The sequence below is a fragment of the Staurois parvus genome, unplaced genomic scaffold (assembly GCF_062004578.1).
Source record: "Staurois parvus isolate SC_StPar_1 unplaced genomic scaffold, SC_StPar_1.0 ptg002629l, whole genome shotgun sequence".
NCBI lineage: Eukaryota > Metazoa > Chordata > Amphibia > Anura > Ranidae > Staurois > Staurois parvus.
Genome location: NW_028320425.1, coordinates 18,930 through 46,780, shown reverse-complemented (window position 1 = coordinate 46,780; position 27,851 = coordinate 18,930). Strand labels below are relative to the sequence as shown.

Sequence of the window (27,851 nt, the reverse complement as noted above, 5' to 3'; positions counted from 1 at the left end):
TGGACTATGGACTATGGACTGGACTATGGACTATAGACTGGACTATGAACTATAGACTGGACTATGGACTAGACTGGACTATGGACTGGACTATGGACTAGACTGGACTATGGACTATGGACTGGACTATGGACTAGACTGGATTATGGACTATAGACTGTGGACTGTGGGATTTGCAGTGTTTATAGAGCTCTGTACATGGCCACAACTAGTGTGCTCTGCTTGTTCTGCAGGAAAGCGATGATCGGGGCTCACAGACTACATTCCGAGGCAACAATGTAACGAAAGTAGAGGATGTGTATGGATAATTGTCGCCAATAAGGACATTGTATAGTGTCACTTTAACAGACCAGAATGGAGCCAATAAGAGAAGCTCGTTGTCGGGGGGTACATACACTTTAAGTGTAGAGGTCTGTGAGCACACTGCTGAGACCCCGGTGTTTCTCCATCACTAATCCATACATTGGTAGATTTCCCAGAACGATTGTATGTTCACCATTCACACAGATCACCATTCACACAGATCACCATTCACACAGGTCACCATTCACACAGGTCACCATTCACACAGATCACCATTCACACAGGTCACCATTCACACAGATCACCATTCACACAGATCACCATTCACACAGGTCACCATTCACACAGGTCACCATTCACACAGGTCACCATTCACACAGATCACCATTCACACAGATCACATTCACACAGATCACCATTCACACAGATCACCATTCACACAGGTCACCATTCACACAGGTCACCATTCACACAGATCACCATTCACGCAGATCACCATTCACACAGGTCACCATTCACACAGATCACCATTCACACAGATCACCATTCACACAGATCACATTCACACAGATCACCATCGGAACACAACGGTCATAATTCGCGGTTCACCATTACTAGACGATCGCTTTTCTAATGTCCTGGCGTTTGCGTTCACCGGCTGCTCCTTCTGCACGTCAGATGTGTACAGAAAGTGTTTTCCCAGAGTCCGGAGCATGATGGTGGAAATCTGATCTGGATCCTAAACCTGAAATATATCCTTCAATAGCCGCGAGGGATACAAAGTCATTTTATGAGCAGCAATCCTGGATATTACAGTGATGTCATCACTAGGTTGTACTTAGCCTGTGCAGAGAGCAGAGCTGTGGGAGGGGTCTGTCAGTCTCCACCCACTACAGGCTGCCTGCAGAAATCTACAGGAGGGGGTGGAGACAAGACCAGTCCCCCTGCACAAGGAGAGAGGGCAGCAGTGAGCGGTCTTTATTACAGGAAGTCTCACACGGGACGACTGCACAGATCTGGAAGAAAGACACAAAGCACATTGAGAGTGGATTTGTGCTAGGAGGGGGATATGATGGAAGGGATGATATGTGCTGGGAGAGGGGATTTGGGGGGAGGATTTGTGCTGGGAGAGGGGATTTGGGGGGAGGATTTGTGCTGGGAGAGGGGATTTGGGGGGAGGATTTGTGCTGGGAGAGGGAAATTGGATGGGGAGGAGGATTTGTGCTAGGAGAAAGGATTTTGGGGGAAGACATGTCCTGGGGGGGGAGGTTTGGGTGAGGGAGATGAATTATGCTAGAAGGTGAAATTAGAGGGGAGGGGATTTGTGCTAGGAGGAGGATATGATGGAGGGGATGATTTGTGCTAGGAGGGGGATATGATGGAGAGGATGATTTGTGCTGGGAGAGGGGAATTGAGTGGGAAAGAGGATTTGCGGTAGGAGAAGGGATTTTGGGGGAAGACATGCTGGGGGGGAGGTTTGGGTGAGGGAGAGGAATTATGCTAGGACGTGGAATTAGGGGTGAGAGGATTTGTGCTAGGAAGGAGGGGGGTTTTGTGTTAGGATGGGGGAGTTGTGAGGGGTTGTGCTATCTAGGAGGGGGGAGTTGTGGGGGGTTGTGCTATCTAGGTGGGGGAATTTGGGGGGAGTGGATTTGTGCTAGGAGAAGGGATTTTGCGGGAATATTTGTTCCAGGGGGGAGGTTTGGGTGGGGGAGAGGAATTATGCAAGGAGGTGGGATTGGGGGAGGGATTTGTGCTAGGAGCGGATATTTGGGGGTGAGAGAATTTATGCTAGGAGGGGTGATAGGGAGGGGGGCACTTTTTGCTAGGAGAGATTTTGAGGGGGTATTTAATCTAGGAGTGAGGATTTGGGAGGGGGAATGCTAAGGGAGGGCATTTGAGGGAGGATTTGTGCTTCAAGGGGAAATTTGGTGTGGGGAGGGGATGATATGTGCTTGGATGGAGGATTTATGCTACGAGGGGGGATTTGGCAGGGGAAGGGGGGGATTGGTAGAGAGGATTTTTTCTAGGAGGGATTATGGGGGTACAATTTGTGCTCTGTGGGGGATTCGGGGGGATGTGTGCCAGTAGGAGGGATTTGGGGGGGATTTGTGCTAGGAGGGGGGGAAGAAGTCATTTCAGCAGGGGAGGGATTTGTTCTGGGAGGGATTTGTACTGGGAGGGATTTGTTCTGGGAGGGATTTGTACTGGGAGGGATTTGTTCTGGGAGGGATTTGTACTGGGAGGGATTCGTACTGGGAGGGATTTGTTCTGGGAGGGATTTGTACTGGGAGGGACTTGTTCTGGGAGGGATTTGTAGTGGGAGGGATTTGTTCTGGGAGGGATTTGTTCTGGGAGGGATTTGTAGTGGGAGGGATTTGTTCTGGGAGGGACTTGTTCTGGGAGGGATTTGTAGTGGGAGGGACTTGTTCTGGGAGGGATTTGTAGTGGGAGGGATTTGTTCTGGGAGGGATTTGTACTGGGAGGGACTTGTTCTGGGAGGGATTTGTACTGGGAGGGACTTGTTCTGGGAGGGATTTGTACTGGGAGGGACTTGTTCTGGGAGGGATTTGTAGTGGGAGGGACTTGTTCTGGGAGGGATTTGTAGTGGGAGGGGGGATGGGGGAGGAGTTTTGTTATTACTCTCATTATACATAGTATTGTATCTCTATCAGGAATTGTCCCCTTTTGTCTCGTAGTCCTGCACAAGCAGCCGCGGGAGGTGTGTCTCTGCCTGCTGGAGTTGGGCCGGATAGCCGCGAGGTAGGAGAACTCCTTCTGGATTCACATTTTCGGCATATTTTACGTCTCGGACTTTTTTTTTTTTTTGTTCCTTAAAATAACAACATTTGTCTTGAAATAATAAACCTTTTTTTTTTTTCACTCCTGTAATAATAACCTCCTGGAAGCGAAGCGTTCGGTGTGACCGATAATGAACATCTTGTGAGCAAATGTTAGAGGGAGAAGGCGCGGAATTCCACCGCGGCGGATTAAAGGGGAACTCCTGAGCAGAAACGATCCGGGAACATTTCTATATCGTTACCATGGTTACTGTACAGGATTTATATCGTACCAACAAACTGAACAGCGATTCACAATATACAGGGAGCAGGGGCGGACTGACCGTTCGAGTACTCGGGTACTGCCCGAGGGCCCGGGGTCAGTAGGGGGCCCCATGAGATGCCCCTGGTACCTTTTCCATAGGCTTTTTTGGGTGTGGTTTAAAAGTGGGTGAGGCCCCATGATCCCCTATTGCCCGGAGGCCCCATGAGTTGTCAGTCCGCCCCTGAAAGGGAATACATATCAGGACCAGAGGGTGAGGGACGATGGAGGAGTGCAGTTGTTAGGTAGAGGTGGGATCAGGGGCAGACTGACAACTCATGGGGCCCCCGGGCAATAGGGGATCATGGGTAAAGGTTCCAGGGGCAGTCTTGCACAGGTGTACCGGCTCCTCCCCTTCAGTCTTGCACAGGTGTACCGGCTCCTCCCCTTCAGTCTTCAACAGGTGTAGCGGCTCCTCCCCTTCAGTATTGCACAGGTGTACCGGCTCCTCCCCTTCAGTCTTCAACAGGTGTAGCGGCTCCTCCCCTTCAGTATTGCACAGGTGTATCGGCTCCTCCCCTTCAGTCTTGCACAGATGTATGGGCTCCTCCCCTTCAGTCTTGCACAGGTGTACCGGCTCCTCCTCTTCAGTCTTGCACAGGTGTACCGGCTCCTCCCCTCTAGTCTTGCACAGGTGTACCGGCTCCTCCCCTTCAGTCTTGCACAGGTGTACCGGCTCCTCCTCTTCAGTCTTGCACAGGTGTACCGGCTCCTCCCCTTCAGTCTTGCACATGTGTACTGGCTCCTCCCCTTCAGTCTTGCACATGTGTACTGGCTCCTCCCCTTCAGTCTTGCACATGTGTACTGGCTCCTCCCCCGGACTGAAACAGTTTCTTCTGATGTCACTGCACACTGGGAGCTTCTCACAATGTACATTAGAAGCTGCAGCCAATGAGATAGAGCTCTGCCTCATTTCCTGGCTGGAGGATGTCCAGCATCATTTAGCTCTCCCCTGCCTTACTGTCCCTGGCCCCGCCCCTTTTTATCCATTGGACTTAGGTTCTTTCAGTCCTAGAGACTCCGCATCACATGGGGGCGTTCTGTGAATACAGCCCGCCTAGGAAAGCCTAGGGATGTTTTCAGGAAGCCTTGCACAGCACCCTGCTGGCCCCTCCCCTCTGCTTTCATTGCATAGAGAAGCACAGAGACCCAGTGATGATAACGTATGCCATGAAAATGGAAAGGGTTTTTTCTAGTTTCCATCTGCATATTGATGGGGGTGGGGGGTGGGGCCCTTAAAGTGAACCCCGCCCTCAGCGGAAAAAACGAACATGAAAACCTTTCATACTGTCACATCGACAATTTTTTTTTTGTGGTAAAATCTGCACCAAGTGTTTGCATTCCATCCAATGCGGAGGTGCCATTTGGGAATGTGGGAGGGGCTTCAGGCAAATGGAGTTACAATGTCTGTGAAATCGTTCTACTTAATAAAAAATCGAGATCAGGGAAGAGAATTGAAGGGATTTTTTTCCCTTTCATTGTTTTCAGGGTCATCCAGGACTTCTGGCTGCAGAGATTTTTTTTTTTCCGTCCTGCGCGGCGAGCGTCTCGTATTTCCTCTTTATTTTCCGTCATTCTATAAATAGCCGAATGCGTTTTCCTGCCATCTTCGAGGCGGCGTGTAATATCTGCGCGATTTCGGGCCCCGGCAGCTTCTTTTTATGTGCAGGTGTCGGCCCCGGGGCCCGGAGGGAATTCCCAGATTTACGGCCAGAGGCCAGACAGACAGGAAGTCGATGGAATTTTTTTTGTAATCGTCTCATCCAACGGCTGCAATAACAGGCGGGACCGCCGCTCCGAATATCGCCTCCTTGCTGGCACCCGGCGCCGACCACACACACTACAATCCGCCCGTATCGTCCTCCAATCTCACGCTTCACTCCAGAGTCTGCGGCCAATGGGAAGAAGGCTGGGAAGCGCCAGGAAATGTGCGCTTCTCTAGAACTGACCGATGACTGCGTTCACGTGCAGGGGCGGACTGACCATTTGGAAACTCGGGCACTGCCCGAGGGCCCGGGGTCAGTAGGGGGCCCCATGAGATGCAAAAAAAGGGGGGGTTGTGAAAAGAAATTCACAGAGAAAGTGGCTACATTATGAACAGAATGTGATACTCAGAAAAATTTCCAAAAATTATGCTTTATTACACATACAAATTTGACATTTGGGCAATCGCCCTGGTTTACCATCACCTCAGTATGAGACAATACACACAGACCTAAAACCATGAGATGCCCCTGCTACCTTTTTCATAGGCTTTTTTGAGTTTGGGCAAGGACACAGGGGCCCCATGATCCCCTATTGCCCAGGGGCCCCATGAGTTGTCAGTCCGCCCCTGCTCACGTGTGTTTCATTTATCCAACTAAATACATAGATTTTTTATTTTTTTTTTAACCACTCCCAGTCCAGACACTTTCCCCCCCTTCCAGTCCGGACACTTTCCCCCCCTTCCAGTCCAGACACTTTCCCCCCCTTCCAGTCCGGACACTTTCACCCCCTTCCAGTCCGGACACTTTCCCCCCCTTCCACCCCGGACACTTTCACCCCCCTTCCAGTTCGGACACTTTCCCCCCCTTCCAGTTCGGACGCTTTCCCCCCCCCCTTCCAGTCCGGACACTTTCCCCCCCTTCCAGTCCGGACACTTTCCCCCCCTTCCAGTCCGGACGCTTTCCCCCCCCTTCCAGGCCGGACACTTTCCCCCCCTTCCAGTCCGGACACTTTCACCCCCTTCCAGTCCAGACACTTTCCCCCCTTCCAGTCTGGACACTTTCCCCCCTTCCAGTCTGGACACTTTCCCCCCCTTTCTGTTCGGACGCTTCCCCCCCCCCTTCCAGTCCGGACACTTTCCCCCCTTCCAGTCCGGACACTTTCCCCCCCCCCTTCCAGTTCGGACGCTTCCCCCTCCCCTTCCAGTCCGGACACTTTCACCCCCTTCCAGTCCGGACACTTTCCCCCCCTTCCAGTCCGGACACTTCCCCCCCCCCCCTTCCAGTTCGGACGCTTCCCCCCCCCTTCCAGTCCGGACACTTTCACCCCCTTCCAGTCCGGACACTTTCACCCCCTTCCAGCCCTGACACTTTCACCCCCTTCCAGTCCGGACACTTTCACCCCTTCCAGTCCGGACACTTTCCCCCCCTTCCAGCCCGGACACTTTCCCCCCTTCCAGTCCGGACACTTTCCCCCCCTTCCAGTCCGGACACTTTCCCCCCCCTTCCAGTCCGGACACTTTCCCCCCCTTCCAGTCCGGACACTTTCCCCCCCTTCCAGTCCGGACACTTTCACCCCCTTCCAGTCCGGACACTTTCACCCCTTCCAGTCCGGACACTTTCACCCCCTTCCAGTCCGGACACTTTCACCCCCTTCCAGTCCGGACACTTTCACCCCCTTCCAGTCCGGACACTTTCACCCCTTCCAGTCCGGACACTTTCCCCCCCTTCCAGTCCGGACACTTTCCCCCCCCTTCCAGTCCGGACACTTTCACCCCCTTCCAGTCCGGACACTTTCACCCCCTTCCAGTCCGGACACTTTCACCCCTTCCAGTCCGGACACTTTCCCCCCCTTCCAGCCCGGACACTTTCCCCCCTTCCAGTCCGGACACTTTCCCCCCCTTCCAGTCCGGACACTTTCCCCCCCTTCCAGTCCGGACACTTTCCCCCCCTTCCAGTCCGGACACTTTCCCCCCCTTCCAGTCCGGACACTTTCACCCCCTTCCAGTCCGGACACTTTCACCCCTTCCAGTCCGGACACTTTCACCCCCTTCCAGTCCGGACACTTTCACCCCCTTCCAGTCCGGACACTTTCACCCCCTTCCAGTCCGGACACTTTCACCCCTTCCAGTCCGGACACTTTCCCCCCCTTCCAGTCCGGACACTTTCCCCCCCCTTCCAGTCCGGACACTTTCACCCCCTTCCAGTCCGGACACTTTCACCCCCTTCCAGTCCGGACACTTTCCCCCCTTCCAGCGCAGGCCAATTTTCAGCTTTCAGCGCTATCACACTTTGAATGACAATTGCGCGGTCATGCAACACTGCACCCATCTGAATTTTTTAGCATTTTTTTGAGACAGATAAAGCTTTATTTTGGTGGTATTTATTCACCGCTGGGATTTTCATTTTTTTTGCTATATAAATGAAAATGTCCAAAAATTTTGAAAAAAGGTGTTTTTCTTATAACATTTTGCAAATAAATAATATTTCGTCATAAATCTTGGTCAGAATTTATTCAATTATCTTTTTAGTAAAAAAAAATTAACCCAAATTATTTTATAGCCAAAAATTATAATTTTTTTAAAACATTTTTTACATTTTTATTTTATTTTTTTTATATTATTACTTATGGGTTTTTTTTAACATACTATCACCCTAGCAGTAGTGTCACCATAGTAACACTGTACTACTTGTGGGGGGTGATGAAGATTTTTTTTTTTTATACTGACCTTTAGAGCCCTGGAGCAAAAATAACATAAAGGGCCCCCCTGACTGGGACCCTTTACCCATCACTGGGCCCTTTATTATGGTCCCTTTTGCATGTCCTGCACTGGGCCCCCTTCCTGCCCTTGATGGTGAAATACCAGGTTGCAAGTGCAACCTTTGCGACCCTGGTAGTTTCGCCGCAGTAGTTTTTTTTATTTTTGATATTTTATTTGTTATTATTTTTGACCACCTAATTTACTTTATTTTAAAAATTAAAATTTTTATTATTTTCTTCAATTATCTAAGAGCCCCGTTGGGGGGGGGTTGGTGAGATATCGGGGATCTAAACAGACCTTTGGTGTTATTCGTTTTTCATTTTTATTATTTTATCTTTTACCATTGTATTTATTTATTTTTAAAACTGTATTTTTTATTGTTTTTTACAATTTTTTTAGGAGCCCCATTGGGGGGCTTTGGTGAGATATCAGGGGTCTAAACAGACCTCTAATATTTCACCTTTAGGACAGAGAAAAGTAGAGGACACCTCAATCTCCTTCTCTGCAGCCTCAGCTGTACAGAATGAATGGACAGGAATAGCTCTGCCATTGTGGGCCCTCCCCATGGTGGCGGAACTCCAGGGCCCAGTCGCAAGTGCAACCTTTGCAACCCTGGTAGTTCCGCCACTGGTGTCAGTAGTTTTTTATTATTGCTATTATATATTTTTTTTATTTTTTAACATTTTGTTTATTTTTACCATTTTTCTTCTTTTTTTTATTACTTCCTACAATTTTTTTAGGAGCCCCGTTAGGGGGCTTTGGTGAGATATCAGGGGTCTAAATTGACCTCTGATGTTTCACGTTTAAAACAGAGAAAGTAGAGAGGACACCTCAATCTCCTCTGCTGCCTCATCTCTACAGAATGAATGGACAGGACTAGCTCTGGGAACGCCAAGGCCCAGTGGCAAGTGCGACCTTTGCAACCCTGGTAGTTCCGCCACCAGTGTCAGTCGTTTTTTATTTTTGCTATTTTATATTTTTTACCATTTTATTTATTTATTTTTACTTTTTTTTTTTCTTTAAATATTTTCTACAATTTCTTAGGAGCCCCGTTGGGGGGCTTTGGTAAGATATCAGGGGCCTAACAGACCTCTGTTGCTTCACCTTTAAGACAGACAAAAGCAGAGGGCACCCCAATCACCTTCTCTGCAGCCTCAGCTGTATGGAGATTCCCATTAATTCACAAACTGAAGCATAGTAAACAGTTTACTATGCCACAGTTGTGAATGAACACAGCCAGTGATTGGTACGGCTCATTGATTCTATTCACAAAGACAAGGAAGTGGCCGGTAAATATATTTACCGACCCCTTCTCCGCTCTCCATCCTGACAGATCCCCCGCAGCAGCCGGCGGGAGAGGGGAGGGGAAAACCAGGCAGCACTGCAGAGGATGAAGGGGGGGAGGGGCAAGGGGATCACACAGGGGCCCAGGGCAGCAGAAGGTAGATAGGAGGGGTGGTGGGAAGGCATGTGGAGGAACCGATCCCCTGCATTTTCCTCCTGCAGCTGCTGAAAGGATTTGAAGTCCCAGAGGTGTGTGTCTCCTTTAAGAATGGGATGGAGTCCTTGGTGACACCCCTTCCGACACATAGCTGTGCGATACGTGTTGGCGGTGGTCTGTCTGCTGTAACCATACGCTCATCATGTGACTCCATTCTGATTGGCAGGTTCGGTGTGGAGCCGCCGGGTTTGATCAAACTGGAGAAGGAGATTGAGCAGGAAGAGACGTTATCGACCCCGACGCCGTCACCGACCCCTTCTCCCACAAAGTCGCCGTCTGGAAAGAAGAGCGCTGGGAAGCTATTAGATGATGCGGTAAGACTACATGGATGATCGATGTTTATAAACAATGTTACTTTGTATCTCTATCTCCCGTCTGATCGATGTTAATAAACAATGTTACTTTGTGTCTCTCTATCTCCCGTCTGATCGATGTTTATAAACAATGTTACTTTGTATCTATTTCCCGTCTGATCGATGTTTATAAACAATGTTACTTTGTATCTCTCCATCTCCCGTCTGATCGATGTTTATAAACAATGTTACTTTGTATCTCTCTATCTCCCGTCTGATCGATGTTTATAAACGATGTTACTTTGTATCTCTCTATCTCCCGTCTGATCGATGTTTATAAACGATGTTATTTTGTATCTCTCTATCTCCCGTCTGATCGATGTTTATAAACAATGTTACTTTGTATCTCTCTATCTCCAATCTGATCGATGTTTATAAACAATGTTACTTTGTATCTCTCTATTTCCCGTCTGATCGATGTTTATAAACAATGTTACTTTGTATCTCTCTATCTCCCGTCTGATCGATGTTTATAAACGATGTTACTTTGTATCTCTCTATCTCCCGTCTGATCGATGTTTATAAACAATGTTACTTTGTATCTCTCTATCTCCCATCTGAGCAATGTTTATAAACAATGTTACTTTGTATCTCTATCTCCCGTCTGATCGATGTTTATAAACAATGTTACTTTGTATCTCTCTATCTCCCGTCTGATCGATGTTAATAAACAATGTTACTTTGTGTCTCTCTATCTCCCGTCTGATCGATGTTTATAAACAATGTTACTTTGTATCTATTTCCCGTCTGATCGATGTTTATAAACAATGTTACTTTGTATCTCTCCATCTCCCGTCTGATCGATGTTTATAAACAATGTTACTTTGTATCTCTCTATCTCCCGTCTGATCGATGTTTATAAACGATGTTACTTTGTATCTCTCTATCTCCAATCTGATCGATGTTTATAAACAATGTTACTTTGTGTCTCTCTATTTCCCGTCTGATCGATGTTTATAAACAATGTTACTTTGTATCTCTCTATCTCCCGTCTGATCGATGTTTATAAACGATGTTACTTTGTATCTCTCTATCTCCCGTCTGATCGATGTTTATAAACAATGTTACTTTGTATCTCTCTATCTCCCATCTGAGCAATGTTTATAAACAATGTTACTTTGTATCTCTCTATCTCCGGTCTGATCGATGTTTATAAACAATGTTACTTTGTATCTCTCTATCTCCCGTCTGATCGATGTTTATAAACAATGTTACTTTGTATCTCTCCATCTCCCGTCTGATCGATGTTTATAAACAATGTTACTTTGTATCTATCTCCCGTCTGAGCGATGTTTATAAACACTGTCCATGGTAATTGTTGCTCATCAAGTCCCGTCTGTCATTTGGAGAGTCAGGAATTGACAGGTTAACACCTTGTAGAGTTTGTATGCTCTCTGGCCTCCCTCTGTGGTGACACGGTGTCATGGCATGCACATACAGATGTGAGTCTGGGGACTGAGGGGGTGCAGAGCTGCGTGCACAGTGTACTCGTAGTGCCCGGCGAGGGAAGCGCGCGGATCTGGTTGTGTTTGTTTTCCCTTTAGAAAGGAATTTTGTCAGCAGAACCGCAGCCTAACCTGCCTCCCCTGTGTTTCAGGTGCAGCATATCTCTCAGGACCCTCCATGTAAATGTCCCAACAAGTTCTGTGTGGAGCGCCTCTCCCAGGGGAGGTACAAAGTGGGAGAGAAGATCCTCTTCATCAGGGTAAGTGTACTGCGCCTTTAAGGGGAGGGGCCATCCGGACAACTGACATGGCTGGCTTACTCTTAAAGGAACAGACCTCATGGCTGCCATGTTACCAGGATGTCCTGGAGCTCCAATCACTGACATTGCCTAGGCTGAGATGATGTCATCAGTCTGCTGCAGGTAGGAAGGAGCATTTCCTCAGTCTCCCCTCCCCCAGTGATCAGCCTGTACATTGTAACTTTGCAGAAGGAGGAGGAGGCATTTCCTCAGTCTCCCCTCCCCCAGTGATCAGACTGTACATTGAGGAAATGCTTCCTCCTCCTTCTACAAAGTTACAAAGTACAGTCTGATCACTGGGGGAGGGGAGACTGAGGAAATGCCTCCTCCTTCTACAAAGTTACAATGTACAGTGTGATCACTGGGGGAGGAGACTGAGGAAATGCCTCCTCCTCCTTCTACAAAGTTACAATGTACAGTCTGATCACTGGGGGAGGAGACTGAGGAAATGCTTCCTCCTCCTTCTACAAAGTTACAATGTACAGTCTGATCACTGGGGGAGGGGAGACTGAGGAAATGCCTCCCCTTTCTACAAAGTTACAATGTACAGTGTGATCACTGGGGGAGGAGACTGAGGAAATGCTTCCTCCTCCTTCTACAAAGTTACAATGTACAGTCTGATCACTGGGGGAGGGGAGACTGAGGAAATGCCTCCTCCTTCTACAAAGTTACAATGTACAGTGTGATCACTGGGGGAGGAGACTGAGGAAATGCTTCCTCCTCCTTCTACAAAGTTACAATGTACAGTCTGATCACTGGGGTAGGGGAGACTGAGGAAATGCCCCCTCCTCCTTCTACAAAGGTACAGTCTCCCCTCCCCCAGCGATCAGGAGGATGTATGAGGGACTCTGGTGGGGACTCTGATGTAGGGGGGACTCTGATGTAGGGGGGACTCTGATGTAAGTCAAATGCATTCATTTCTATACATTTTATTTGTTCATTTATAAAACTGAATTTTTTGGCCCTCAAATATTTGTAGAATATATTCTGTGGCCCTCATCCTGAGAGTCCCGGGGCCCCCGCTGCCCGCGGTTCCTCTTCCTGCAGATTGTCGGGTCGGGCCGTATTATTGGCTGTGAGGAATATTTCCTGGTATCAGAGCCAGACATGAACACGGGATCCCGGCACCCAGAGGCGGGCGGTCGCAGAATGCATGGTGGGATGAGAAGTCGCTAACAGGCGGCGTCAGTGAATTCTTTGCCTAGTAGCTGCCCCCTACCATGGCAACGAACATGAGAACATCCCACCAATAAAATGGCGGCCGGCCTGCCGCGTAGAAGTGACGGACGCGCACGGAAGCGCTGTGAGGACGGGCGACCCCGGAGATCCGAGGGTCCCCCCCGGTGCATTATTCAGCGTTTCGATGGGAGCGGAGGAGCTCGGCGGACGGCGTTGGGCATCGATCGGCGTTGGGTATCGATCGGCGTCGGTGCGCGCAGCGTCCAGGGCGAGGCGGCCGGTCCCCCAGAGGGATGGGGCGTAATCCGGTCGCCTTGACAACAGAGCCGGGATCTCTCTTCGGGGATTTGCAGGCGGCGGAGGCATTAGCAGTGATGTATGCGACTCGGCCGCTGAGCGGGATTGATGGCTGCTTAGTACATTATAAATCGCAGCGTCGCCCGAGGCGGCCCCACCAAAATTAAACACGCACCTAATTTATGATAGAAGTCGGTGAGACCGCAGCCCGCCATCGCCTGCATCACCCCCCCCCCCCGTAATGAGTTCAGAGCGCGCGCCCCAATCTCATTGTTATTCTGTTTTCTGCATCCATCTGGCCGTACCTTTAGTCACCGGTCACGCAGCTGCGATTTAAAAACGCGCAATATTTGTGCAATTTATGAAGATTATATTGCGACGTGAAGATTTTCAGCGATTTCTTGCAATTTGCGGTGCGATTTTAGCTGCGATTTCTGAGGATTTTATTGCGATGTGAAGATTTTCAACGATTTCTTGCAATTTGCGGTACGATTTCAGCTGCGATTTCTGAGGATTTTATTGCGATGCTAAGATTTCCAACGATTTCTTGCAATTTGCGGTACAATTTTAGCTGCGATTTCTGCGGATTTTATTGCGACGTGAAGATTTTCAGCGATTTCTTTTAATTTGCGGTGCGATTTCTGAGGATTTTATTGCGATGGGAAGATTTTCAACGATTTCTTGCAATTTGCGGTACGATTTCAGCTGCGATTTCTGAGGATTTTATTGCGATGTGAAGATATTCAGTGATTTATTGCAATTTGCGGTGCGATTTCTGAGGATTTTATTGCGACGTGAAGATTTTCAACGATTTCTTGCGATTTGCGGTGCAATTTCAGCTGCGATTTCTGAGGATTTTATTGCTACGTGAAGATTTTCAGCGATTTCTTGCAATTTGCGGTTTGATTTCAGCTGCGATTTCTGAGGATTTATTGCGACGTGAAGATTTTCAGCAATTTCTTGCCATTTGCGGTGCGATTTCCATTCTATGTACTGTATGTGAAATCGCAATAAACTGCCGAAAAAGTAATACTTTGGAAGTCGCACTGCAGCAAATTACGGCGGGAATCCCTACACACTGTCCAGGTCGCAGCCTCTGTTGGCGGGGAATCGTCTCTCACTTCCTGCGCGTTGCGGGAAAAGAACCTTCCAAATAACAAGGTAACAATTTTCCGTAGAAGCCGATATTTCCCGGAATCTGCCAATAGCTGCGTGCTCGGATCTAATCAAATGTAGGGGAAAATGCCCCCTACATTTGTGATCAGAATACCACCCTTAACAAGAGATATAGAGATCATTGGTGTCATGTCGATGATTCTGCCAAGTGGCGTTGGCCCCAGAATCTATGAAGGCACCAATAAAGGAAGGTCAATTAGCCACAGCTCAAGGAACCTCCTAGGGACCATATACAGTACCATCATGATAGGAGCTTATAGTTCCAACTCTTCAGAGGATGACACTGAGTCTTAGTTCAGTCTGTGGTGGCCTTTCTAAACCTTTCACCCCAGAGGAACCCTTAAAATAAATTTCAGGTCTTGGGGGAACCACTGATAAAAGTAGTTTATTGAGTGTCAGTGGTAAATATGCCTCCTACGTCGGTGGTCAGAGGGAAAAATGCCCCCTACATTGGTGATCAGAATACAACTTTTCACCACACATATAAAGATCATTGGTGTCCTGCCAATGACTTTGCTAAGTGGTGTTGGGCCAAGAGCTATACAGGCTCCAGTAAAGGAAGACCAATCAGCCTCTACTCAAGGAACCTCTGAAGGACTATATGCCATCATGGTAGGAGCTTGTAGTTGTCTATGCCGGCCTTTCTCAACCTTTTTACTCCAGAGGAACCCTTAAAATAAAACTCAGGTCTTAGGGGAACTCCTGCTAAAAGTAGTTTATTGAGGCTCATGTGGAAAAATGCCCCCTACGATGGTGGTCAGTGGGAAAGAAAGTCCCCTACATTGGTGGTCAGAATATAAAGATCAGTGTCATGCCAGTGCCAAGTGGCATTGGTCCCAGAACTAGGAAGGCACCATCTAATGGGAGGCCAATCAGCCACAGCTCGAGGAATCCCTAGCCACCTCTGATGGAACCCTAGTTGAGAATGTCTGGTCTATCCCATGGGTGGAGATACTGAAAAGTGCGCGGCGTCCGATGGCGCAGTAATGAGATTATGACGGCTCTGTCCTGAAGTCGCACTGAATTACGGTGTAATCGTCTCTGAGTGTTCTCCAATACGTCTGTATCATCTCCGGGATGTGACACCGTCTTATTAAGTGTCGGCGGCTCCCAATCTGTAATATCGCTCCACCATTCATCATGACGGCTTCAGGAAGGCAGAATGGTGTCTGCGGCCTCTGCGGGATAAGTGATTACAGGGATAAGACGATTGAGGCAGAGAGGATGCTGAGCTGATCGGGGAGATAGGAACATAGACAGGGCTATTATCTGGTTTTATGTTTGTTCAATGGGAAGATGGTGAGACAAAGAGGATCTCAAAGCAATACATCCTCAGACCGCGGACAGTGATGTCTACATTACCCACAATGCTCAGGGCACAGGGGGCTCCCACATACACGGTTGTATCTCTATATCATATCATATAATGTGAATCTTAGGTAGAAGCTACGCAATGTGTGATATACCCTTCATCACCCCAAACACTTCTGTGCCCCTCTCTGATTTAGTTTCACTTTGTTACTCGGGCTTGGCTTACTATGACTTCATGGCTAAACTTCACCAAGTGGGAGTGTCCTTACTGATCAATGAGACTCCCACTGCGGAGTGGAATGGTAGAAGGTATACGGGGAAGGGGGTACAAGAGGTGTAAAGGAAATGGGGTGCAGGGGATGTAGAAGAAACAGGGTGCAAGGGATGTAGAGGGAAGGAGGTGTAGGGGTTGTAGAGGAAAGGAGGTGTAGGGGTTGTATAGGAAAGGAGGTACAGGGGATGTAGAAGAAACAGGGTGCAAGGGATGTAGAGTAAAGGGGGTTCAGGGGAAGTAGAAGAAATGGTGCAGGGGATGTAGAGGGAAGGAGGTACAGGGGATGTAGAGGAAAGGGGATGCAGGGGATGTAGAGGAAAGAGAGTGCAGAGGATATAGAGGGACGGAGGTGCAGGGGATGTAGAAGAAATGGGGTACAGGGGATATAGAGGGAAGGAGTTGAAAGGGATGTAGAGGAAAGGAGGTGCAATGGATGTAAAGGAAAGCAGGTGCAGTGGATATAGAGGGAAGGAGCTGCAGTAGATGTATAGGAAATGGTGTGCAGGGGATGTAGAGGAAACAAGGTACAGGGGATGTGGAGGAAATGGGGTGCAGGGGATGTGGAGGAAAGGGGTGCAGGGGATGTATTGGGAAGGAGGTGCAGTGGATGTAGAGGGAAGGGAGTGCAGGGGATGTAGAGGGAAGTAGGTGAAGGGGATGTAGAGGAAAGGGGGTGCAGGGGATATAGAGGAAAGGGGGAGCAGGGGATGTAGAGGGAAGGAGGTGCAGGGGATGTAGAAGGAAGGGGGTGCAGGGGATGTAGAAGGAAGGGGGTGCAGGGGATGTAAGGTACAAGGCCCTCCTTTCCCTCTTGTATTGAACTGTATTGTTGCTGTATTGTCTCCCGTTATATTGTAAAGCGCTGAGCACACTGTTGGCGCCATAAATCCTGTATAATAATAATAATGTAGAGGAAATGGGGTGCAGGGGATGTGGAGGAAATGGGGTGCAGGGGATGTGGAGGGAAGGAGGTGCAGGGGATGTAGAGGGAAGGAGGTGCAGGGGATGTAGAGGGAAGGAAGTGCAGGGGATATAGAGGGAAGGAGGTGCAGGGGATGTAGAGGGAAGGAGGTGCAGGGGATGTAGAGGGAAGGAAGTGCAGGGGATATAGAGGGAAGGAAGTGCAGGGGATATAGAGGGAAGGAGGTGCGGGGGATGTAGAGGGAAGGAGGTTCGGGGGATGTAGAGGGAAGGAGGTGCGGGGGATGTAGAGGGAAGGAGCTGTAGGGGATGTAGAGGGAAGGAGGTGCGGGGGATGTAGAGGGAAGGAGGTGCGGGGGATGTAGTGGGAAGGAGGTGCGGGGGATGTAGAGGGAAGGAGGTGCGGGGGATGTAGAGGGAAGGAGGTGCGGGGGATATAAAGGGAAGGAGGTGCGGGGGATGTAGAGGGAAGGAGGTCCGGGGGATGTAGAGGGAAGGAAGTGCAGGGGATGTAGGGAAGGAGGTGCAGGGGATGTAGAGGGAAGGAGGTGTAAGGTATGCAGAGGAGCCTAGAGCTGTGGGATTTGTGTGGCTCAGGGGCCAACAATAATTATTCTTTCATTGATAATCAATTATTTAAGTAAAGAATGTAATTATTATTAGTCTCTAATTATGCCTGCAGAAATAAAAAAAAAAAAAAAAGAAAAAAAAGTGCTAGCCCTTTCTCCAAAATCTTTGCCTTGTCTTTGAAACGGATGTGGGATCTTGGAGCAAACCCGCCATCTACTGGACAATTGGGGGGCTGCTGCTCTGGTTCTTTGATGGACCGTGGAACATGAGATGGGAAAGACGTTAGAATTATTGATGATTTCATATAACACAACAAGACTCCTGATTTCCTGAAAGAAAAAAAAACAACTTTCCTGAACCATTCTTACCTGCCTGTGTTTTGTAAATATTAAATCAAACCCGTACTGAGATAAATGAGGCTGTCTTTGGTGACGTCCTTCTGAGACTAGTGAAGGGATGGACGCTGCTCAGCCGACCCCAGGAGTCCAATGTTGAGGAATGGCCTCAGCTGCTGCTCTGGCCATGCCCCTGATACGTTTCGCCCTGCCAACCGGGGGCTTGGATGCAGACCTCTGTGAACAAGCCATGAGCAGGGCGAAACGCATCAGAGAGCGTGGCCTGAATGGCAGCTGAGCCCATTCCTCAACATTAGACTCCCGGGCAGGGGCGGACTGACCATTTGAACACTCGGGCACTGCCTGAGGACCCGGGGTCAGTAGGGGGCCCCATGAGATGCCCCTGGTACCTTTTTATATGCTTTTGTGGGTGTGGGCGAGAACATGGGAGCCCCATGATCCCCTATTGCCCGGGAGCCCCATGAGTTGTCAGTCTGCCCCTGCTCCCGGGCTCAGTTAAGCAGTGTCCATCCCTTCACTGGTATTGGCTGACACTGGAATCGCTCGGTCTTATGATCCCCTCTTCTCCCTTGCTGGTGGGGGTGATCCTTTTCCTTCCATCCATAGCTTGGAGCCTGTTACTGTGCCACATTTGGTGAGGGCATGGCCAGAATGGCGGCTGAGGCCACTCCTCAACATTGGACTCCTGGGGTCATTGAGCAGTGTCCATCCCTTCACTTGTATTGGCTGACACTGAAATCACTCGGTCTCATGCTCCCCTCTTCTCACTTGCCGGTTGGGTGATCCTTTTCCTTCCATCCACAGCTTGGAGCTGCGCTGTAAGGTATAAATTTCACTATGTCCTTCTGAGACTGATGGAGGAGCTTGAGGACGTGGTGGGGCAGGCTGATGGTGGGCCCTCAGTCTTGTCCTCAAGCTCACCCATTGTTGGTGAGGGTATATGAGAACCTCCTCCGCCGGTGTACGAAACGCTCACACCCAATGCTTTGACCGGTTACGGCAGCCTGTCTGATGTTTTACTTACCTGGCTGATAAAACCCGGATCTGTCGCCAAATAAAAAATATTCATTAATAGGACAGACGTCATAAGGATGGGATACCATAAACCTATTGTAATGAATCTGTGCTGTGATAACATGTATGGCCTCTGGCAAAATATTTCGATATACCCAAACCTAAAGACTTACAATAACATGAAACGATGCACAAAATGAATTGGGGGTAGAGTCTCAGTGCTGACGTCATGCCGCTGCACGATTCTGGGTTGTCAGCATCTCTCTCAGCTTTCTGTTGGCTCCTTGGCGAGCTCTGTCTGTCCTAATGGAAGTTGCCTTTTGCTGCTGCCCAAGAGGAGGGATTCCAGAATGGAAGTGCATACACCTGCAGAGGATTTGTGCCTGAGAAACAATGCTGTGTCTGCTGTACCTGTTACTGCTTATGGTTTGGTGAGTGTGCATCCCATTAAAGGTGGCGGCATTCGGTGTTTACAAGGATCGACTGGATGGTGGAAGATCTTTTTTATCTGAATAAATATGGACTTTGGTTTAAGAGAGATTTCACGTTCGGCACATTGAACACCGTTTATTTACTTGGTTTTTGTATGTTTTTGTTATACTCACTAATGCTGCATCATAGTTGTGCACAGCCTATGGCATTAGGGCGTGAACCCTAAGGCTCCCATCACACTAGGACATTTCAAATCACGGGAACTTCCACACTTCATCCAGCAATGTAGATTCATCGTCATTCACATCATCCAGCGATATAGGTCCATCGTCAGTCACGCCCGTCGTCCAATGTAGGTCCATCGCCAATCATATCGTCCATCAATGTAGGTCCATCATCAATCATATCATCCATCAAAGTAGGTCCATCGTCAATCACATCATCCAGCGATATAGGTCCATTGTCAGTCACGTCGTCCATCAATGTAGGTCCATCACCAATCATATCGTCCATCAATAAAGGTCCATCGCCAATCATATCGTCCATCAATGTAGGTCCATCATCAATCATATCGTCCATCAATGTAGGTCCATCGTCAATCATATCGTCCATCAATGTAGGTCCATCGTCAATCATATCGTCCATCAATGTAGGTCCATCGTCAATCATTTCATCCATCAATGTAGGTCCATCGTCAATCATATCGTCCATCAATGTAGGTCCATCGTCAATCATATCGTCCATCAATGTAGGTCCATCGTCAATCATATCGTCCATCAATGTAGGTCCATCGTCAATCATATCGTCCATCAAAGTAGGTCCATCGTCAATCACATCATCCAGCGATATAGGTCCATTGTCAGTCACGTCGTCCATCAATGTAGGTCCATCGCCAATCATATCGTCCATCAATGTAGGTCCATTGTCAATCATATCTTCCATCAATGTAGGTCCATCGCCAATCATATCGTCCATCAATGTAGGTCCATCGTCAATCATATCGTCCATCAATGTAGGTCCATCATCAATCATTTCGTCCATCAATGTAGGTCCATCGTCAATCGTATCGTCCATCAATGTAGGTCCATCGTCAATCATATCGTCCATCAATGTAGGTCCATCATCAATCATATCAACCAGCGATGTAGGTCCATCGTCAATCATATCAACCAGCGATGTAGGTCCATCGTCAATCATATCGACCATTAATGTAGGTCCATCGTCAATGAACCTAAGTCCATCGATGCAGATCCATCATTAATCACGTCGTCCAGTGATGTAGATCCATCCCTATGGCATTAGGGCGTGAACCCTAAGGCTTACATCACACTAGGGCATTTCAAATCGCGGGCAATTCCGCATTGTGAAAATGTGAAAACGTGCATTCGCATGTTGAGGTGCCATTCATTTCAAAGGCACCTGAAAACATGGGCTGCTTTTTGCCATGATCGCGGCGTGCTTTTCCTCCTGACACCATCACCCTGAACCGTTGATACAAGCCACTTGCTATTGGGGGCATTGGTGTGTGCTCACTCCAGAGCCCCACTCTATGGATCCATAAGACACCCCCCCACACACACACACACGCTCTCTCCTCATTGGATCACTGACCAATGGCTCCCACTGCTGTGTCTCAGCCAATGAGAAGAGAGACCCAGATCACAGACATGGGTGGATTGAGAGGGGGCTCAGGTAAGTATTAGGGGGGCTGTTGGGAGAGCAGCACACAGGTTTTTTACCTCCATGCCTATAATGCTTCTTCAGCCTTTACAAGCACTTTAAATTTAGCGTATTGTTTACTGAAAGGTTGCTTTTGATAAATCCTAAAACTAATATTGGGTGGCATAAAAAAATTGGAACCGCCACCCAGGGGCGGACTGACAGCTCATGGGGCCCCCGGGCAATAGGGGATCATGGGGCCCCTGTGTCCTCACCCATACTCAAACCAAACCCAAAAAAGCCTATGAAAGGGTACCAGGGGCATCTCATAGGGCCCCCTACTGACCGAGTTCCCAAATGGTCAGTCCGCCCCTGCCACCAACATTTTATTCTCCAGGGTCTCTGAGTTCAGAAAATATATCATATTTAACTCATCTTCAAGCCTAAAATTATTTTTTCAACATGTGTGCAAAAAAACGCAAAAAACATCTCTGGCAGTGAAAGAGTAAAGATTTTTTTTGGGGCTTCTTTAGCATGCCGTCAGTGCCGTATTTTGAACCCGTTGAAGTCAATGTGTTCTGAATATGAAATACGTAAATTGATATCCTGCTAATAAAGGATTAGAAATCTCCTGTAATGTGAAGTTCCAGGTTTGTGGCCATTGTTGGGGTCCTTCGGAGGAATCTCTCGCCCGCCGTCCCTCCTCCTCCATGGCGGTCCTGTTTGTTCTCTTCTGCGCATAAAATATTTACAATGTCAGCTCAGCTCAAGGCCGCGGCGCTCAGTCTGTTGGTCCTCCGGTGACACCCGGGTTAATGTGTATTTATTGTAGGAGTGCGATGCCTCCATGATGCATGAATTCTTCTTCATTTACACAGCCGTGCCCTTGAAAACGACTTGACACCCTTCCCTGGCAGCTACAGCCGCCATTACCTGCTCATCACCGCCAGGGGGTGCAGGAACAACTCCGGACCCGAATCCTTCCCTTCGTATCTCTCTTCTCCTGACGTCTGATGTATCAATCTGTACAGATACATTGTAACATGACGCAAGAGGCGCCATCCACACGGCTTTATCCCAAGCCTGAAGCTGGCCACACACTTCACAATCTGATTGTGCAACTTCTCAGCTCTGTAACAACTGTAAAATCTCCGTACGATTCATCAAAAACTATATAAAATGAGGAAAAACCTAAACAATTCTTTGAGTTTGCATCCAATCAGGCAGGCCTTCAGACGACATGGACATTTGATGGTGACTCTAAAGGCGATTGTACAATCAGATTGCATAGTCATCTTCAGACACTCTAGTTTCAGCCATGTGACCGTCGTTTTGAGACCTCATTAGATCTAGCTGAAAATTATCATTTTCAAACCTCTTTTATTTGAAAAAAAAAATGCTCCCGCTGTAGGTCCATCGTCAATCACATCATCCAACGATGTAGGTCCATCGTCAATCACATCATCCAACGATGTAGGTCCATCGTCAATCACATCATCCAGGGATGTAGATCCATCGTCAATCACATCATCCAGCGATGTATATCCATCGTCAATCACGTCATCCAGCAATGTAGATCCATCGTCAATCACATCATCCAGCGATGTAGGTCCATCGTCAATCACATCATCCAGCGATGTAGGTCCATCGTCAATCACATCATCCAGCGATGTAGGTCCATCGTCAATCACGTCATCCAGTGATGTAGGTCCATCGTCAATCACGTCATCCAGCGATGTAGATCCATTGTCAATCACGTCATCCAGCGATGTAGATCCATTGTCAATCACGTCACCCAGCAATGTAGATCCATCGTCAATCACATCATCCAGCGACGTAGATCCATTGTCAATCATATCATCCAGCGATGTAGATCCATCTTCCATCACGTTGTTCAGTGATGTAGATCCATCGTAAGTTACTTTGTCCAGCGATGTAGATCCATCGTCAATCACATCATCCAGCGATGTAGATCTATCGTCAATCTCGTCATCCAGTGATGTAGGTCCATCAGCAATCACATCATCCAGTGATGTAGGTCCATCATCAATCACTTTGTCAAGCGATGTAGCTCTATCGTCAATCACGTCATCCAGCGATGTAGATCCATCATCAATCACGTTGTCCAGCGGTGTAGATCTATCGTCAATCATGTCATCCAGTGATGTAGGTCCATCGTTAATCATGTCATCCAGTGATGTAGGTCCATCGTCAATCATGTCATCCAGTGATGTAGGTCCATCAGCAATCACGTCATCCAGTGATGTAGGTCCATCGTCAATCATGTCATCCAGCGATCTAAATCCATCATCAATCACATCATCCAGCGATATAGGTCCATCGTCAATCATGTCATCCAGCGATCAAAATCCATCGTCAATCACATCATCCAGCGATATAGGTCCATTGTCAATGGACCTACGTCCATCGATGTAGATCCATCATTAATCACGTTATCCAACGATGTAGATCCACATCCATCATAATGAACGTTGGCACACAAAAACCCCACTGCCCTCCGAACCCGTCCGCTCCCGTCGCTTGCAGGTGCTGAATGTCATTCTCTCCACCGCTAACGTAATCACAAATATCGTACAACATAAAAAGAAAACAAATACAGCCATTTTATTCTACAGGGCCTCTGCTTTCAGAAAATACATCGTTTGAGGGTTTAAAGCAATTTCCAGCAGAAAACGCTGATTTTAACATGTGGAAAATATTTTAAAAAGTTTTAAAAAAATGCCCCCCCTTGATCTGAAATTAAAAAGCAGCTCTGGCTGCAGAACTCCTCTCTGTCTATACACTTTCACCCGCTGTAATTTCACTACTATATGTCCTCAACTGGCTGAATGATGCCTGGAGTGGAGACTGAGGACATACATTTGAAATTGATATTTCACTTATGGGTGGATGCTGGTGGCTTGAATTGAAATGTATGGATCCCCTGTTTGTGGACCTCTTGATCCATCATCAATCACATCATCCAGCGTTGTAGGTCCATCGTCAGTCACGTCATCCAGCGTTGTAGATCCATCATCAATCACATCATCCAGCGTTGTAGGTCCATCGTCAATCACGTCACCCAGCGTTGTAGATCCATTGTCAATCACATCATCCAGCGATGTAGGTCCATCGTCAATCACGTCATCCAGCGATGTAGATCCATCGTCAATCACGTAATCCAGCGATGTAGATCTATCTTCAATCACGTCATCCAGCGATGTAGGTCCATCGTCAATCACGTCATCCAGCGATGTAGATCCATTTTCAATCACGTCATCCAGCGATGTAGGTCCATCGTCAATCACGTCATCCAGCGTTGTAGATCCATCGTCAATCACGTAATCCAGCGATGTAGATCCATCTTCAATCACGTCATCCAGCGATGTAGGTCCATCGTCAATCACGTCATCCAGCGATGTAGGTCCATCGTCAATCACGTAATCCAGCAATGTAGATCCATCTTCAATCACGTCATCCAGCGATGTAGGTCCATCGTCAATCACGTCATCCAGCGTTGTAGATCCATCGTCAATCACGTAATCCAGCGATGTAGATCCATCTTCAATCACGTCATCCAGCGATGTAGGTCCATCGTCAATCACGTCATCTAGCGATGTAGATCCATCTTCAATCACGTCATCCAGCGATGTAGATCCATCGTCAATCAAGTCATCCAGCGATGTAGGTCCATCGTCAATCACGTCATCCAGTGATGTAGGTCCATCGTCAATCACGTCATCCAGCAATGTAGGTCCATCGTCAATCACGTCATCCAGCGTTGTAGATCCATCGTCAATCACGTCATCCAGCGTTGTAGATCCATCGTCAATCACGTCATCCAGCGATGTAGATCCATTGTCAATCACGTCATCCAGCGATGTAGGTCCATCGTTAATCGTTATCATCATCATCAATGGACCTACGTCCATCAATGTAGATCCATCATCAATCCATCAATGTAGGACCTTTTGTTCCTTCATCCAAAACCTTCATTTTCCTTACAATTAAACCTTGGGAATGGGACCCCAATATTAGCCAGGTGGGCAAAGTTGGGAACTCAGATCTAAGACCCCCCAGTGTAATCCTGCGCAGAATGACCAATCTTGGGGTCGGCAGCCATATGGAAAATAGGGAAGATAATTCCACCTTCCGAGATCCAACAAAACCATATTGATCCTGCAGAGATTGTGAATTGATTTTTAGGGGAGATGGACCCCCCCCCCCCCGTCCTCCCCCATCCTATCCCATCGCATCTTCAGAGAATGTATTCCTATCAGGTCTTTAATTAACGGCGTACGTGCCTTTCCATCTCCAACAGAGACATCGTTTTTTTTTACTGGGATGATCTGTGCGCAAAGACCCTCTTCAATCTGCCTGCTTGTAGCCTTGAGGACGCAGCCGTCTCTATGGCAACCCAGCCCGGGCCGCGGACTTGTGGATAATTTATAAAAAGGAAAATGCTTGCAGAATAAATCTGACTGATAAGGCTTTCCTCTCATTGGTGGAAACACAAAGGGCCGTTTCATTTTCGGTGGATGTAAGATAAAATCTCATCTCTCTTAGGTTATATGCGGCATCCTCATCCTATATATTTAATTATATTATATTATATATAGATATCATACATACAGGTGGCCCATATCCCTTACTATAGAGCATTCCCAAGTTAATTGCCGCCATTTTTTTTTTGGCTTTCCCTTCCCAGGAACATTCAAAAGCCAGTACTCTCTCAGATGGACATCCCTGTTACCATGGCATTTAACCCACAATTCAACGAACAGGAAAAATAGACACTGCTCGGTGGGTTGCCATGGTAACAAGGGTGCCCACCGAAGATCGGTGGGCGTACCCTGGTGTACCCAAGAATGGGGTATCTTTGGCCGGTACAATCTCCGGTAACTATCCCTGTTACTGTGGCAACTCACCCACAACAGGAATGCCTATTAGTCATGGACACAGCATCATTGGTTGCTAGGATACATGTACAGCAACCAATGATACTGTGGCCCAGCTGCATGCATCCTAGCAACCAATGATGGTGTGTGGCTGTGCATCATTGGTTGCTGGGACACAGGTCATTGGGCTTTACAGCATCATTGGTTGCTAGGACAATGATAGCTGGTATGAATAGCATCACTGGTTGCTAGGAAGCAGGCAGTTAAATTGTACAGCAGCCACCTGCACCATAACAACCAATTACGCTGTGTGGTGCAGATGCCAGTGTCCTAGCAACCAACTATGGTGTGCAACTGTGTGTCACTGGTTGGTGGGACACAGACCGCTGCGCTGCACAGCATCATTGGTTGCTAGGATTTTGGCAGCTGGACTGAAGAGCTTCACTTTTTGCTAGGTTGCAGGAAGCTGAACTGCTAAATTGTACAGCAGCCACCTGCACCATAACAACCAATTATGCTGTGTGGTGCAGATGCCAGTGTCCTAGCAACCAACGATGGTGTGCAACTGTGCGTCAGTGGTTGGTGGGACACAGACCGCTGGGCTGCACAGCATTATTGGTTGCTAGGATGTTGGCAGCTTGAACCTTGTTGCTAGGTTGCAGGCAGTTGTACTGTACAGCAGCCACCTGCACCATAAAAACCAATGACACTGTGTGGTGTAGATGCCAGTATCCTAGCAACCAACAATGGTGTGCAACTGTGCGTCACTGGTGGGAGGGACACAGACCACTGGGCTGCACAGCATCATTGGTTGCTAGGATGCTGGCAGCTGGGCTGAAGAGCTTCACGTGTTGCTAGGTTACAGAAACGTGGACTGTAAAGCAGCCACCTGCACCATAACAACCAATGATGCTGTGTTGCCAGTGTCCTAGAAACCAATGATTCTGTGCGGGCCAGCATCCTAGCAACCAGCTCTGTAATGTGGCTCTGTGTACATAGGGCAATGTTACCGAGCTGAACTGAGGATGGAGTGTCTAGTAGGACTCTGACCTCAGCATCGCACCCCACAGAATGCCACCTGAGGCAGTAGGCTCATCTTGCCTCGTTGGCGGCTTGCCACTGCTCCTGCTTCCTCTCTGTAAGTCTCCCAGTGCTTTCTACACTCCCGGGTGTATCAGATGCTTGCTAACCTCCCTCTTCCCCACTGCGCACCCATGGTTCCATCCTGTGACCCCTAAATCACTGCTGTGTCCTCAGGTGATGTAGGGGGTCAGTGGAAAGAACCATAGCACAGCCTGGCTATATTGACACGTTACATTGATCCTATTCCATTGATCAGCAATGTAAGGGAGCACTTCTCTACTGAACACGAGTGTAAAGGGGGCATTTTCCATTGGCCACCAATGTAAGGGGGGGTCCTGTGGCTGTCAGAGTCTTGCAAGGCCTCATGGGACTTGCAGTTCCTCAACACCTGCAGGGCCATAGTTTAAAGACCCCCGATGTAGCAGATTGCTCAATCACATTGTTGAAACACGTATGTTGACACGTTACATTGACCACCAATGTAAGGGAGCACTTCTCTACTGAACACCAATGTAAAGGGGCCATTTTCCATTGGTCACCAATGTAAGGGGGGGGGGGTCCTTTGGCTGTCAGAGTCTTGCAAGGCCTCATGGGACTTGCAGTTCCTCAACACCTAGAGGGCCATAGTTTGTAGACTCCTGATGTAGCAGATCACCCATTCACATCGTTGACACATGTTACATTGACCCTATTCCATTGACCACCAATGTAAGGGAGCACTTCTCTACTGAACACCAATGTAAAGGGGCCATTTTCCATTGGCCACCAATGTAAGGGGGGTCTTGTGGCTACATAGTTAGTCTGGCTGAAAAAAGTTCATCCAGAGGAAGGCAAAAAAACTCAGCAAAGCATGACTGTCAGAGACTTGCAGGACCTCATGGGACTTGCAGTTCCTCAACACCTGGAGGGCCATAGTTTGTAGACCCCTGATGTAGCAGATCGCCTATTCACATTGTTGAAACGCGTATGTTGACACGTTACATTGACCCTATTCCATTGACCACCAATGTAAAGGAGCACTTCTCTACTGAACACCAATGTAAAGGGGGGGGGGAAGCCTGTGGCTGTCAGAGTCTTGCAAGGCCTCATGCGACTTGCATTTCCCCAACACCTGGAGGGCCATAGTTTGTAGACCCCTGATGTAGCAGATCACCCATTCACATTGTTGAAACACGTATGTTGACACGTTACATTGACCCTATTCCATTGACCA

At 48.2% G+C, this 27,851-nt stretch overlaps 1 protein-coding gene across 1 annotated transcript in view; it reads left to right on the top strand.

The window, feature by feature from the left end:
- Positions 1-27,851, top strand: part of GAS2 (growth arrest specific 2) — an 89,212-nt gene that overhangs the window by 50,955 nt on the left and 10,406 nt on the right. Inside the window, exons 5-7 of the mRNA XM_089666260.1 lie at positions 3,003-3,066; positions 9,538-9,685; positions 11,322-11,429. Coding sequence (XP_089522386.1) covers positions 3,003-3,066; positions 9,538-9,685; positions 11,322-11,429 — 320 coding nt within the window. The remainder of the gene's footprint in view (positions 1-3,002; positions 3,067-9,537; positions 9,686-11,321; positions 11,430-27,851) is intronic.